Source organism: Coturnix japonica, chromosome 2 (assembly GCF_001577835.2).
Source record: "Coturnix japonica isolate 7356 chromosome 2, Coturnix japonica 2.1, whole genome shotgun sequence".
Taxonomy (NCBI): Eukaryota; Metazoa; Chordata; class Aves; order Galliformes; family Phasianidae; genus Coturnix; species Coturnix japonica.
The window spans coordinates 18,307,298-18,319,778 of NC_029517.1; the positions used below are offsets into that span (position 1 = coordinate 18,307,298).

Genomic DNA, 12,481 nt, shown 5'->3' on the forward strand with positions numbered 1-12,481 from the left:
GAGTCCTTCGGATCTGGAGGACGTGGGGTAAATTGCTGATGACAGCTTAGAAAAACTGGTCTCTGCTCCTGCATTTTTCCCCCCAATATCTCCCTTTAACAGCCTAGTAACCATTTCAAAGGTAACCAAAATCGCACTCGTGGGCAAATAACCTGGAAATCTCCTTCTGATTGACTCTAACAACTGACATAATTTGTAATAGAAGTGCAACGTGATTTATGCCTTTGCTTACTGGTATAGTTTTAAGCAGGCACAAAGTGGTTGTTTAATCTCACTCCTGTGTTAGAGGCATTTATCTTCCATCTCTTTGTATTTGCTATTTACATCTTCATAAGAATTCCGACACCGTACCCTTTGCCATTAGCAATACTCTTTGACTGAACAGCGCTTATGAATACCTGTATAGTTGAGGGTTATTAATGAACATTGTGAGTTCTTCTGTCTGCCTGCTTATGACAGATTATCCGCAGTGGATTTTGATCAAGAGGGAGCTAAGGGTGGGGGTCAAGCAGAAAGCCTACATGGAAAAACATCTCAACCACCAATGTGCTTACCAAGATGGTTGCAGAATCCAAGACCTCTACAGCAAAAGAGTGATGAGTTACTGTGCAAAGGAGTGGTAACAGGGAGAGAGAAAGGTCCAGCTGACCCAGACCAAGTGAGAGCTGCAGCCTGCCACAAGCAGGCACTGTCATGGTCTGTGGTGCACCTCTGGTATTGGAAAAGCTGTACCAGTAATGCTACCAAAAAGTATCTTAGGTTCACAGAGCATCCCACGTGCATTGCAACAGCTTTGTGTTTGGAACCTTAGGGGATGGGGAGGGGAAGAAGGGAACAGAAGAATATGTTTGCAGCTGGTGGCAAATCTCTGGAATAAACAAGGGCTCTTGCATTCATAAATACCTCTTATGCTTAGTGACCGTTAATTAGGTTAACAATTACCAAGTATCATCTACAATTATTTTATAACCACAAAATTGGTCAGTTAGATGTGTAATCTTTTGTTCTTGCTGTGTCGAAGGCTGGTTTTTACATACACGGTCTGCAGCGATTCACCCATCAGAACACGACCTGGGTACAGATATTTCCATTTTAATTTCTTCCCCCTACCTCCCCCCCTCCCCAGTAACCGGTCATGTCTGACTGATCTTCTCAGATTAAAAACTAAAAAGGAAAAGAGTTATGGAACTTATTTGCAAATTCTCCTTGTTGAGCCCTGTCACTTTACTGACAGTCCCTCCTGACTTCTCCCCTCATTTGGCTTTAAAAAGTTGTAACACTTGCAAGGCCAAAATGATTCTTTGAATGGTACGTTGAATCATTTTCCTGCTTGATTTGAGGGTCAGAGGCTGATTTTCATGGAGCTATTGGAGGGCGTTATTAATTACAGGGGGAAAAAAGCAATGATAAACATCATTAATCTGGGCTACTTTCAATCACACACACACACACACACACACAACGGTTTAGATCCTTGAATAGCAGAGAATGTCTTGCTGAAGGGCTTCTTAAATTTCAGATGGCACGTAAAACTTCCAAAACATCTTTTTTTGTGTGCACAGAAGCTGAATTTCCTTCAGTGAGTACACAAACTTAAAAAAAATAATAATTAAAAAAGAAGCCAGTGGGCAACTTGCATCACTATAAATACAGGAGTTCTTCACTGCTGGTGGAAACAGAGCTCTGGGAGAGCTCAGCTACTGCTGCCTGCATGATCCTACACCAGAAAGCAGAACAGGAGCCTCTCTGAGACCCGCAGCCTGAAATACAGTGAGGTGGGTGAACAGAACTGAAACAGTACTGGAAATGGCTTAGGAGAGCAGCAGCAGCACTTCGACTGCTCATCATGGCATCCTTGAGCCGCCTATACCTATATGATTATTTCCCCTCCATTTATAAATTGAGTTTATTCTGCAGCAATGAGCCCAGTTACCTGGGGTCACTCTTTGACCACAGCACAGAAGAATTCAGCCACTGGTGCCTGGCAGAAATACCAACAATTACATGCGTGGTTCACCTGAAGATTCAGCGTGGGAGTGTCTTAATATCTGAGATGACTGGAACTCAAAACTCTTCTCTATAAGATTTGTTCCCAATGAGCTGAAGAACAAGCAAAATCCAAGCAGACGTAGATAGGAGTGAGCAGGACAGCTGGAACTTGCCATGATGTTGGAGCAGTCCCTTGTTTAGCATTTGCCTTTCTCTGCATTACTGCTGCTCGCTGTAGTACTGAGAGGTTTTCCTTATCACATGCTGTTTTCCCCAGGCTCACCCTTTGGACTGAGCACCCCAGGCTGAAGGAGCCATGTTGTTCCCTGCGCCTGCAGAACACCTTCTATAACAAGATGTTCAGTTTTCTCCCATTTTTCCTTATCTCGGTGGCGAGATGACAGTACCTGCTCTCTCACACACACAGGGATAATTAACATGCATGTTGTGCTCCACATCTTTAAGTATCTGTATGAACATTAGCTAATTAGTAAGTGAGGGAAAGAGCTGTGGGCAGGCTGCTTTAAATGGCAGAAGCTGCAGGAGATGCAGCTCACACAGCAGCCCCAAAGAGAAGGGAGGGAAAGGAAAAGGACAAATAAATGTGGCACTGGTCACTGCATTAGGACCCGCAGCAGCCGGCCTTGGTGAAATAGGTTTGTTAGGAGCGGGCGTCCATCTTCATTTTTAGCCTTTCTTGTGGAGAAGAGGTAGATAATATTCCAACAGAAGGGCTACTCAGGCCGTAACTGAGTGTGTTGATGCTCTGACAAGTCACTTCAGGGCAACAAATGTCCTGTTATAAGAAGAGATTTCTGTGTTTTCCCTTTTCCAGAGTACTGAGCCCTTCAGTGCATTTGGTTTTCCACTTTTAGTTTCCTTGGAAAACATATTTTTACCATGGATGGCCAGGTTCCTGAAGCACTGCTGTAGAGCTCATGATCCCAGGTGTTGTTCCCAGCCAGCACATGGACAACTCAACAAGAGCACCCTGTGCTCTCCTCTGCTTACTCAAGCTGCGACTTTGTGGCTGGCTCAGACCTTCTTGGAGAGAAAGTCTGCAGGAGTAAATGAGCTTCAGCGATGGCTGATAATACACAGGAAGATAAATCTGAGCATTAAGGAGATAAACACGGTAGGTTGGTAGGAGCTTGCTTTAAGAATATCCTAGTTAAAGGATCTTAAAGGATCCCAGAGCTGGAGCGTGGAACTGAGTGCGTGTGACACGCTGCTGCCGAGGTGTCACCAGGTCGCTGTGGGTTGGCAGAGCACAATCGGTTTGTGTCCATCTGAAGGCTCAAGAGCAATCCTTGAGTGGAAGGTGCAATGGAAGCGTGGGCACATCCTGGTGCCATGAAATCCTGCTGGGCCACATGATGGACTGCAACACCCCGAGGGCCGCCCGCAGTCTGAGACGGAGCCGTCACTCTACACAACTTTTCTTCCTGCTCAGACTAAAGAGCAGCGTTGAAAGCCTTTTCCTGCGGGGCAGAGAGAGCGATGAGATACAAGAATAATCCTCCCGATGTGTTCCGCTGCCTTCCCGGGTCCTGAGTGGGAGCCCTTTGCTGAGGGAAACGGTTCGCTTGTGCCAGAGCCAGATAAAGAATCTTTGAAAGACGGAGCATTAAAGAAAATACAGAGAAAGAGAAAGGGGGGGTGGGGGTATTTAAAGCGTGCGAAATGGAGGCTTTATCGGGAGTTTTCTGGGGAGATAAGGAGCTGGGAGGGCCCAGCGCTGCGTGGCGTGGACACACTCACTGCCTTTGAGTCTCCCAGGAAAGAGCAAAAGGAGCCGCTGACATTTCTGCTTAAAAGGAAGAATCAATGAATCTTTGTTTCCCAGCTCCTGCTCGTTTGACCTTATTGTGTTGCGAAACAGAAAAGAAAGAAAAGAGTGCGGGGGGGGGGAAAGGGTGAGGGGATTCGTGCTAATAAAACCCGAGACAAGATCACAGCCCTCTGATCATCGCCGGAGCTGCTATTATTTGCTTGTTGTCCTACTTGCCGCCGCCGCTCATTTCGGATTCTTGCCTCGCCGTAATAAGTCACACTCTTTCCAGCCATCATCCCCGTATTGACAGGCAAATGTCACCCCCGTTTGATTGACGTCCATTGCTCCTGAATACAGAAGTATGATTTAGGAATCAATTCTGTTTGTTTATTTAAGCAGCCCTTTGTGTACCTTGTATATTTGTGAGCGAGACAAGTTGCTTAATATTTCCTTGGGAGAAATGCCACCGAGATTGCACATTCACCTTCCTACCGTGGCACAGAGGCGCACGGCAACCCTTGGGGGAGGAGAAACCTTTAGCAAAACCACAACAAAACAAACGGAATAAAACGCGTTGCTGCCCTCGAGTTGAGGCAGAGCGCGGTGTCACAGCTCCGAGCATCTGCTGCTCCGCCGATGCCCCACACTTTCCTTGGGTATCTGAGCAAGAGGGAACCGCGTTCCTCTGTGTCACCGTCAGCAGAGGGGCGGCTGCTTTTAGCACCGGTGATGAGAACATCGGTTTTAACTCAAGGAAAGGAATGTTTCCCTCTTTGCACTTATGGCCGTAACTGGGGAGAGGTGAGGAGGGAGCCGCGGAGCTGCGAGAGGCGCCGATCTGTGTGCCGGTGCTGAGCGGCAGTTTGTGGCCGCAGAACTTCCAGCAGAGCGATCGGGAACCGCGCGGCACCTCCGCGTTTAAAGCTCCATTTAAAGCTCCATTTCTCAGACAGCAGAGAGGAGCGGTGGGGCGGCCCCGGGGCAGCACTGGGAGGGAGGTGGGGTGACCTTCCCGTTCTCCGCCGGTGACCCCGGGGGTGCCCAAAGGCCCGGCACAGCTCTGCCCCTCGCTGCGCTCCCAAGGAGCCGTCACCGCGCGGCGCAGCACTGAGCGAGGAGCACGATTCTGCTGCTCATCCGTCTGGGAGGGGGGGGGAGGGAGACGTGGGGAGGGCTACGGGGGGGAGAGAGGAAAAAAATATATATTTCCCACACTGCCAGAGTAATGCCAAACTCCCTGTGAGTGGGAAGAGCGGAGCAGATGCTGGAATGAGATGCCAAAGCAGCTCCCCTTTCCCCTGCGCTTTTGGGTGCCTATAAATTGCTCCAGCGCGCTCGGCAGCCTCCTCGTCTGCTGGCAGGTGGCACCGAGCGGGATCCCGCTCTCCCTCCGGCTCCGGCGGCGGCGGCGGCGGCTCGGGCTCTGAGCGGCGTCGGGCAGCGCGTCCCCAACGAGCTCCGTCACCTCTGAGGGGAAAAAAAAAGAAAGAGAAAAAAAAGCAGCCAGAGAGAGCGAGAGGGGAGAGCGACGGGAAAAGGAAAAAAGGCTGCGGAACTTGCGGGAAACTTCCCTCGGACTGGCACGGTGTGCAAAAAAAAAAAAGTCGATCGCCGGAGGGAGCATAAAAGTGCGGCGGTCGGGGCGGCGGACACGCTCCGTCCACACCCGCCCGCGGCGGCCGCGGAGCAGCGCCGGACCCTCCGGCGGCGGGTGGGCCGAAGCCCCGGGAGCCGGGCTCGCTCGGGCTCGGCTTTGTTTTTCGGCTCCGAGGAGGTTCCCGCACGGCCATCAAGATTCTGTCCAAAAGCAGGCAGGAGGATCGCCCTGCGCTGAGCCGGCTGGTGGGCAGCAGGCGGCGGCTGATCGCGGCCGGAGCGCTGGGGGTGGTGATGGTGCTGCTGCTCGTCGTCCTCATCCCGGTGCTGGTGAGCTCGGCCGGCACCTCGGCGCACTACGAGATGCTGGGCACCTGCCGCATGGTCTGCGACCCCTACGGAGGCACCAAGGCGCCCAGCACGGCGGCCACGCCCGACCGCGGCCTCATGCAGTCCCTGCCCACCTTCATCCAGGGGCCCAAGGGGGACGCCGGCCGGCCGGGCAAAGCGGGGCCCCGCGGGCCGCCGGGGGAGCCGGGGCCGCCCGGGCCGGTGGGACCGCCGGGCGAGAAGGGCGAGCCGGGACGGCAAGGGCTGCCGGGGCCGCCCGGGGCGCCGGGGCTGAACGCGGCGGGGGCCATCAGCGCCGCCACCTACAGCACGGTGCCCAAGATCGCCTTCTACGCCGGCCTGAAGCGGCAGCACGAGGGCTACGAGGTGCTCAAGTTCGACGACGTGGTCACCAACCTGGGCAACCACTACGACCCCACCACCGGCAAGTTCACCTGCTCCATCCCCGGCATCTACTTCTTCACCTACCATGTGCTCATGCGGGGCGGCGACGGCACCAGCATGTGGGCCGACCTCTGCAAGAACAACCAGGTGGGCCGGGGCGGGGGGAGGTGGGGGCAAACCTGCGGGAACGGAGCCGGGACGGGGCGGGGAGCCGCGGTCTGGGAGCGCTGAGCGGAGCGGGAGGGGACGGGGAGCCCTGAAAGAGGGGGGACGGTCCGGGTCTGGGTAGGAGGCGGCCACCCCTGCGATCTTGGCGGCCCCGGGTCCAGCCTCGCAGCGTGTCAGAGCCGGGGGAAGCGCTGGCGGACTTTCGGCTTTGTGCCGAACACCCCTAGAAACACCGCGGTGGTCCCGAGTCGCCGCTGTTCCCCGCGGGTGGATGGCGACGTTCGCAAATAATTAAAGATCTTGCGATGCCGCCGCGCGAAAGGCAGCGGAACGATCCGTTTTAATTAGGAGACGCGCTGCCGCCGCGCTCACCGGGGCTGTGCCGGGGCTGTGCCGGTACCGCCGTTCCCGGGGCCGCTCCGCGCTCCCTCGACGGGGCCGGGCAACGCCGCGCCCCGAGGTGCCGTCGGGGGGTCGGGAGGGGCCGGGAGGGGCCGTTCGTTCGCTCACCTCCGCCCTCGGCGGCAGCTGAGTCTGACACGGCGCTTAACCTTTTGTTTATGGCTCCTCAGAAGCGCTGTGAAAACGGGATAATGAGGACATCAGCGGCAATTAATTACATTAGAAAATGTCTGCCCGTAAATATCATCGCGGCTGATAAACCGGGAGCGGTCAAACGGAGCGCGCTGTAATGCATTCGCTTTGATTTCTCCGCGTAAAGGCAGCGCTGCCCGCCGTGGGAATAGCATTACGCCGGCAATTAGAACACAACGGCCATTCCCGGCCCCTGTTACAACGCGGTTCACAGGGTTTATTTCCCCAGGCCCTGGAGCTTTTAAATAAAAGTAACGGGCCATAAATATGACATGGAGCCCGAACTCTGTTTCCAAACACAACTTCAGCATCAGGCATGAGGCGGACTGAACTCCCGGGGTCTCAAAGAAGAAAAGGAGGGAGGTGTCTGTGTGTGGAGCTGCAGATGTGTGTGTACATAGGCAGGCAAATACCCGCACGCAACTTATGTATCACAGATGCGGTTCCACACAGCGCCGGTGACCGGCCGGGTGTGTCGGTGTTGAGGAAGAGCAGAAATTGTGCACGTGAGGCGCTGGGGACCCTGACAAAGATGTGACGGTAAACGCGGTGCTTTCTAACAATGGAAACGCCGGGTGGAAGGTGTGTGGCTGGCAGGAAAACCTTCCATCCCACGCAGTGCCTGCGAGGAACGCCGAGGTGTGCGCTGTTAATCCATCGCAGGGAGGTGCTGAGCGCGGAGCTCAGCTCTGTGTCCCCGTGTGGCTGCAGGATGAGGTGGGAGCCGTGCGGCTCCAGGGCCATATGGGGCCGAGCGGCTTCGCTCTGAGATCCGCTTACACTCACAGCACTGCTCGGAGCTCTCCTCGAGGCTCCTCTCCCAGGCTCTACCAGGAAGTGATGCTGGCTATCGAGATGAGCAGGTGTAAGCCTACAGCACGCTGGATGTACAGAACGTTTACCACTACGCTCAGGGCAGTAATATCTGCACTTTGGTTTCTTTTTTTGCCTTCAGGCACAAGATGCTGTCTCAAATCTGAGCATGAAATGCCTGTTGCTGTACCCAGTGTTCATACATTGACCTTACGACAGTCAGGCACACAATCTGAGTTTGCTCCTACTATCCACAGCCAATACGAAACTGAGAGAAATACACTACGTAGCATTTAATTATAAGCTAAACGGCGATTTGGAAAGCAAATGAAGCCATTTTGTTTGCAAGCAGGCAAGACAGTTGATCTCTGTGAAAGTTTCTCCGTCTCACCTGCAGCCATTTCACTCCTTTCCATTTTGCCTGTTCCATTTACCCTACCAACAGTTTCAGCCCGTGCTGTTTTCTTTGGGGGTGTTTATATGGTTAATGCTCAGAGCCTTCAGCTCCACCCGCTGGTCATTAACCCAGAGGAAACACCCAGTGCTTAGAATAATACTTGCTGAGACATGGCAGAAGAGATGCGCTCTGTAAGCAGTTCCAGGCGGTTGGGGATGAAGAGGTCCTGAAATAGGTGGGGATTGTTAACACGCAGTAGTAAATTTGCAGGCTGTCAAAGCTCTGCAAGACTTCTCAGCCCTCCTCACCCACACAGGAGGCACAAAGAATTCCCACCTGCTGTGGTTTTTAATACCACGCGGTCCTCCACGGTAAAGACCCCTCCTCCCTTTTTAACATCTCAGTATTAATGGGAGATCATATCCCATGAAAGTTTAATCTGTCATTTAAACTTGCAAGGGATCCGCGGCCATTTGTGGCTGACAGCCTCTTCCTTTGGACCGGAGCGGACCAAATCCCACACGTAGTACACCAAGTCATGCATTATTACTTAGCGCAGGTTTGCAGCGCCACTAAATCACTTACTGCCCTGTAACGACACCAGAACAAAGACAAGCAACAAGCAGATGATGTGTTGCGCTGCAATAAATCACGCACAGCCAAGTTTAAATATTTTAACAAACAGGCTGAGATGATGTATAAATGATTTGGAGACTTCCAGTGCCACAGACGTTGCTGGAAACCAACGCACCTCCTGAAATTACAGACTGCATCCAGTCTGCTGGAGTTTCACGCCTGATCAGTCGTGGCACAGCCAGGGGGAAGTGGGACAGAAATGCACGTTTGAGTGGAAGTTGTAAATGGAATTTGAGGTTCCTCCATTGCCTGTTAATTCCGTAACCTCTCAAAGGAAACAGTGTTGTACCATCATTGTTCAGTGGGCATCTTTTACACTGCACAGACAGTGACTGATTGCTCAACAAAATGTGGCATGAACAGCTTTTACAGATCCTACCTGATTCCTTACATTCCTGTGTGCATTGGGGCGTGCTGTGCTCTGGGTGCGTGGCTGGGCCTTTTTTGCTTCTTTCTGCAGCATGATCCCTTTATCTGTACGGCAATGAATCAGCTGTAGAAGAACTCCAGCCCGGTCTCCACAGGGCCTCGCTGCAGTCCTTTGCCATTGTCAATCAGTTGTTCCTCCTAGATGAAAGTTGCACTGATGTAACGCTGGCACATGACCAGAGTCAGCTGTCCCAACTCCAGCTGTTATTAAATACATGCTTTCAAAGGCACAACACATTTACTGGAGTGCAAGTGGTGTTGTGTTCAGCAGGTGGCTGAGGAATGAGCAGGTCTTTGCTGTAGTTTCAGATACTGTTTTGTAGGAGAAAATCAGCAGTACCTGTAGGAAAAACAGGCAGTGTATGCTTTTACACATGTAAAGTGGCAACATCCTGAAGCTGAATGAAATATTGAGTCTATGCTTTAATCTCACCACGCAGGAGAAGTTATCTGGGTTTTCTTAACCACTGATTATGTGTTTTACGTAGGTTCGAGCTAGCGCCATTGCTCAGGATGCCGACCAGAATTACGACTATGCCAGTAACAGCGTGGTTCTTCACCTGGAGCCGGGAGATGAAGTTTACATTAAATTAGATGGAGGAAAAGCACATGGAGGAAACAACAACAAATACAGCACATTTTCTGGATTTATTATTTATGCCGACTGATGATATCGAGTCAAAAGACCCACCCAAGCACTCCGACAACAAAGCTCGCTCTTCTAAGCAATGGATTTGTGTGGCAAAAGTCAATGAAACAAGCACCCCAGCAGAGATCGACCGCTACACCTCACTAGTGGGGGAACGTCGAATGCTACCTGATTCACATCTGTACGACACAGAGAAACTTTACGTTAAGAAAAACACAACACAAGCTAAACAGGTGTGCGATCCACTACCGCCAAAGCAAATACTTCCTCATTGTTAGTGTCCATGTGAATGAAGTCTTACATAGGTCAGATTTTTATAGGAAAGAAACAACCACAAAAAGACGCTGAGTTCTTTCTTCAGTGTATATGATACTTTGATGTGTTATGATCTTACTGCTTTATCCATACTTCAGCTTTGGTTCTTGTGACTTACCTGCTAACAATGATGCTTGGAGTCCACTCATAGTGTGGTGAGGAATGATTTTACAATAAAAGGAAGAGGTAATCAAAATACACTTTCTCTCTCCAAAGGAATTGTTTGCCTTGTACTTTTCTCCTCCTTCCACTTAAAAATAGAAACTAATCAGCTTCAAGCCTTAACTCAGTGTTCCTGCTTTGTAGGTTTACATTAGACTTCTAACATAATATCCAGCCACTGAAGTTGTTCAGTTTTGTCTTCCCCTTAGCCGTGTTCTATAAGAAAAAGAGGGATAGTAAAGAAAAAACAACACTTTTTTTCCTGAAAAATTTATTAGCTGTCAAACTACTATGTTGGACCAAATCCCTGATTACACTGAAGCCAATGGCAAAGCTCCCATTGATGTTAGTGGAAAGAGGATTTGGCTGTTAATTTGTAAACACATGTAAATATATATTTAGCCAATGTTACAGGCCTGTTCCTGATGGTTAGTCGTGTAAATATTTAGGCCTAGAATCCACATCCTCAGAACCAGGTCTGATGTTTTCTTTGCAGCAACTAGTCTTCATTAGTCCTTTAGCTCTTAGACTGTACTAGGCTACTATTTTTATTAAAACAGTAACGACTTAAGATACTGCAGGTGTTCAACTGGAATTCTGTAGGAATGGGTCAACACTTCACTGTCTTCAGTGTCTTGTCTCACTGAAGTTGGTGGGGTTGTTCCCACAAAGGAAGAGCGGGAGATGTGATGTAGGAGAAAACATTGGGATCCAGGCCTTCTCCGTGGTACTTAGCTATCAGTCTGTAGTAAGGTGTGCCTATGAAACGGACATAGATAAGTATATTACCAAAAATGAAAACACATATGCAAAGAAAGAAGCTGATATTTACATGCAAGAGAGTGTGTATTAAAGCCTATTTTTCTCATTCATATATATATATATATAAAGATATATATATCTAAAGTCTCAAGGAAAGAAGTTTAATACATATAAAGGATTAATAGCTTGGAGAGTTAAACTAAGCACAGGTACTATGAGTTACATAGTTATAAGAATGCTTTAAAATCAGTCATACCAGGAATAGCCACTGAGTACTTCTACTTCAAAACCAGATTTCCTATTTGCTTTGTTTGGGGGACGGGAGGCTGTCTATTTCTCTCAGATTAAAACTTGCAGATTTTCATCTTAAAATGTTACCAAGATTATTAACTAACTAACTAACTAACTAGCTCCTCAGCACAGCTGGCTATGCTATTGTTAACAATTTGGCAAATTTGAGGTAAAATTTATATAAATCATTGAAGAGTAATAGAGGCAATCCCCAGCATTTCCATTTCATGCCATTTGCCATAAGCAACCTTGTCTAATCTGCTAAGGGTATGAATTCACATTGCTCTGCAGTAAGGCTCCAGAAGTGTCTGCCATTGAGCCAAATGATCTCCAGTGCTGATTCCTCATTAAAAGTGATGAAGATTTGAAGAACGTCTCTTAAAAACCTCGTTTGAATGAGTAAAGCTTTTAAACTGAGCACAGTACTCATTCTGTATGTGGTTTGAGTTGTCTGACTCAAAAAACATGCTGATGGTCCAGGCTAAGAGGATGGCTGGCCTAATTCATCTCGGTGTGTCAGAGGGACAGTGAGTTTCAGACTGCTCGTGTGGTGTCTCATCAGAACGGTTCTGCTTCTGTGCTGTGACAGCGCTGAGCTGTGTGTGTACATCACAGGGATCACTCCAGGTTTCTTACTACTACGTCACGCATTGCAGTAGCAGATGTGTAGCTGACTTCTTGTCTGTGCAATCCAGGATTGCTTTTATCACTCAGCGCACTGCCAGCAGTGCAGCTAGAGACTGTGTAGAACCAAGCAGTAGGAAGCTAGAGGTCATTTGCAACTAGCAGTGTGTAGTTACTGAGGTGTTCATTAGAAGAACTTCAGCACTACAAGATATATTAGGTCAAATCTGAAGAAGCTTTTGAAATCAGGCTACCATTACTACTGGGTAAGACCTCTTTTTTTGGATAAATCGCCCTGGTAAAAGATAGACAAGAGGAAAGAACACACTTTATGTGAAAAACACAGATAAGGCAAACATTTCTTCCTTTTTCATCATATCTTGATATACTGATTTGTAAAGACTTATATCACGACCTTTGTTATAACTATTGCAACTCATTAAAACCATATTATGTAATATATTTTGACTTTGGGTGTTGCATCCTTACGAAAAGCCGATGATGGTCTGTATGCAGGAACATGTGATCACTGGGAGACCCTGTAAGT

At 49.5% G+C, this 12,481-nt stretch overlaps 1 protein-coding gene across 1 annotated transcript; it reads left to right on the forward strand.

Moving 5' to 3' along the window:
• Positions 1 to 4,970: 4,970 nt before the first annotated feature.
• Positions 4,971 to 12,396, forward strand: C1QL3 (complement C1q like 3). Its single transcript, XM_015853496.2, has 2 exons — positions 4,971 to 6,241; positions 9,620 to 12,396. The coding sequence occupies exons 1-2, from the start codon at positions 5,654 to 5,656 to the stop codon at positions 9,797 to 9,799; spliced, it is 768 nt and encodes a 255-aa protein (XP_015708982.1). The 5' UTR covers positions 4,971 to 5,653; the 3' UTR covers positions 9,800 to 12,396.
• Positions 12,397 to 12,481: the final 85 nt, after the last annotated feature.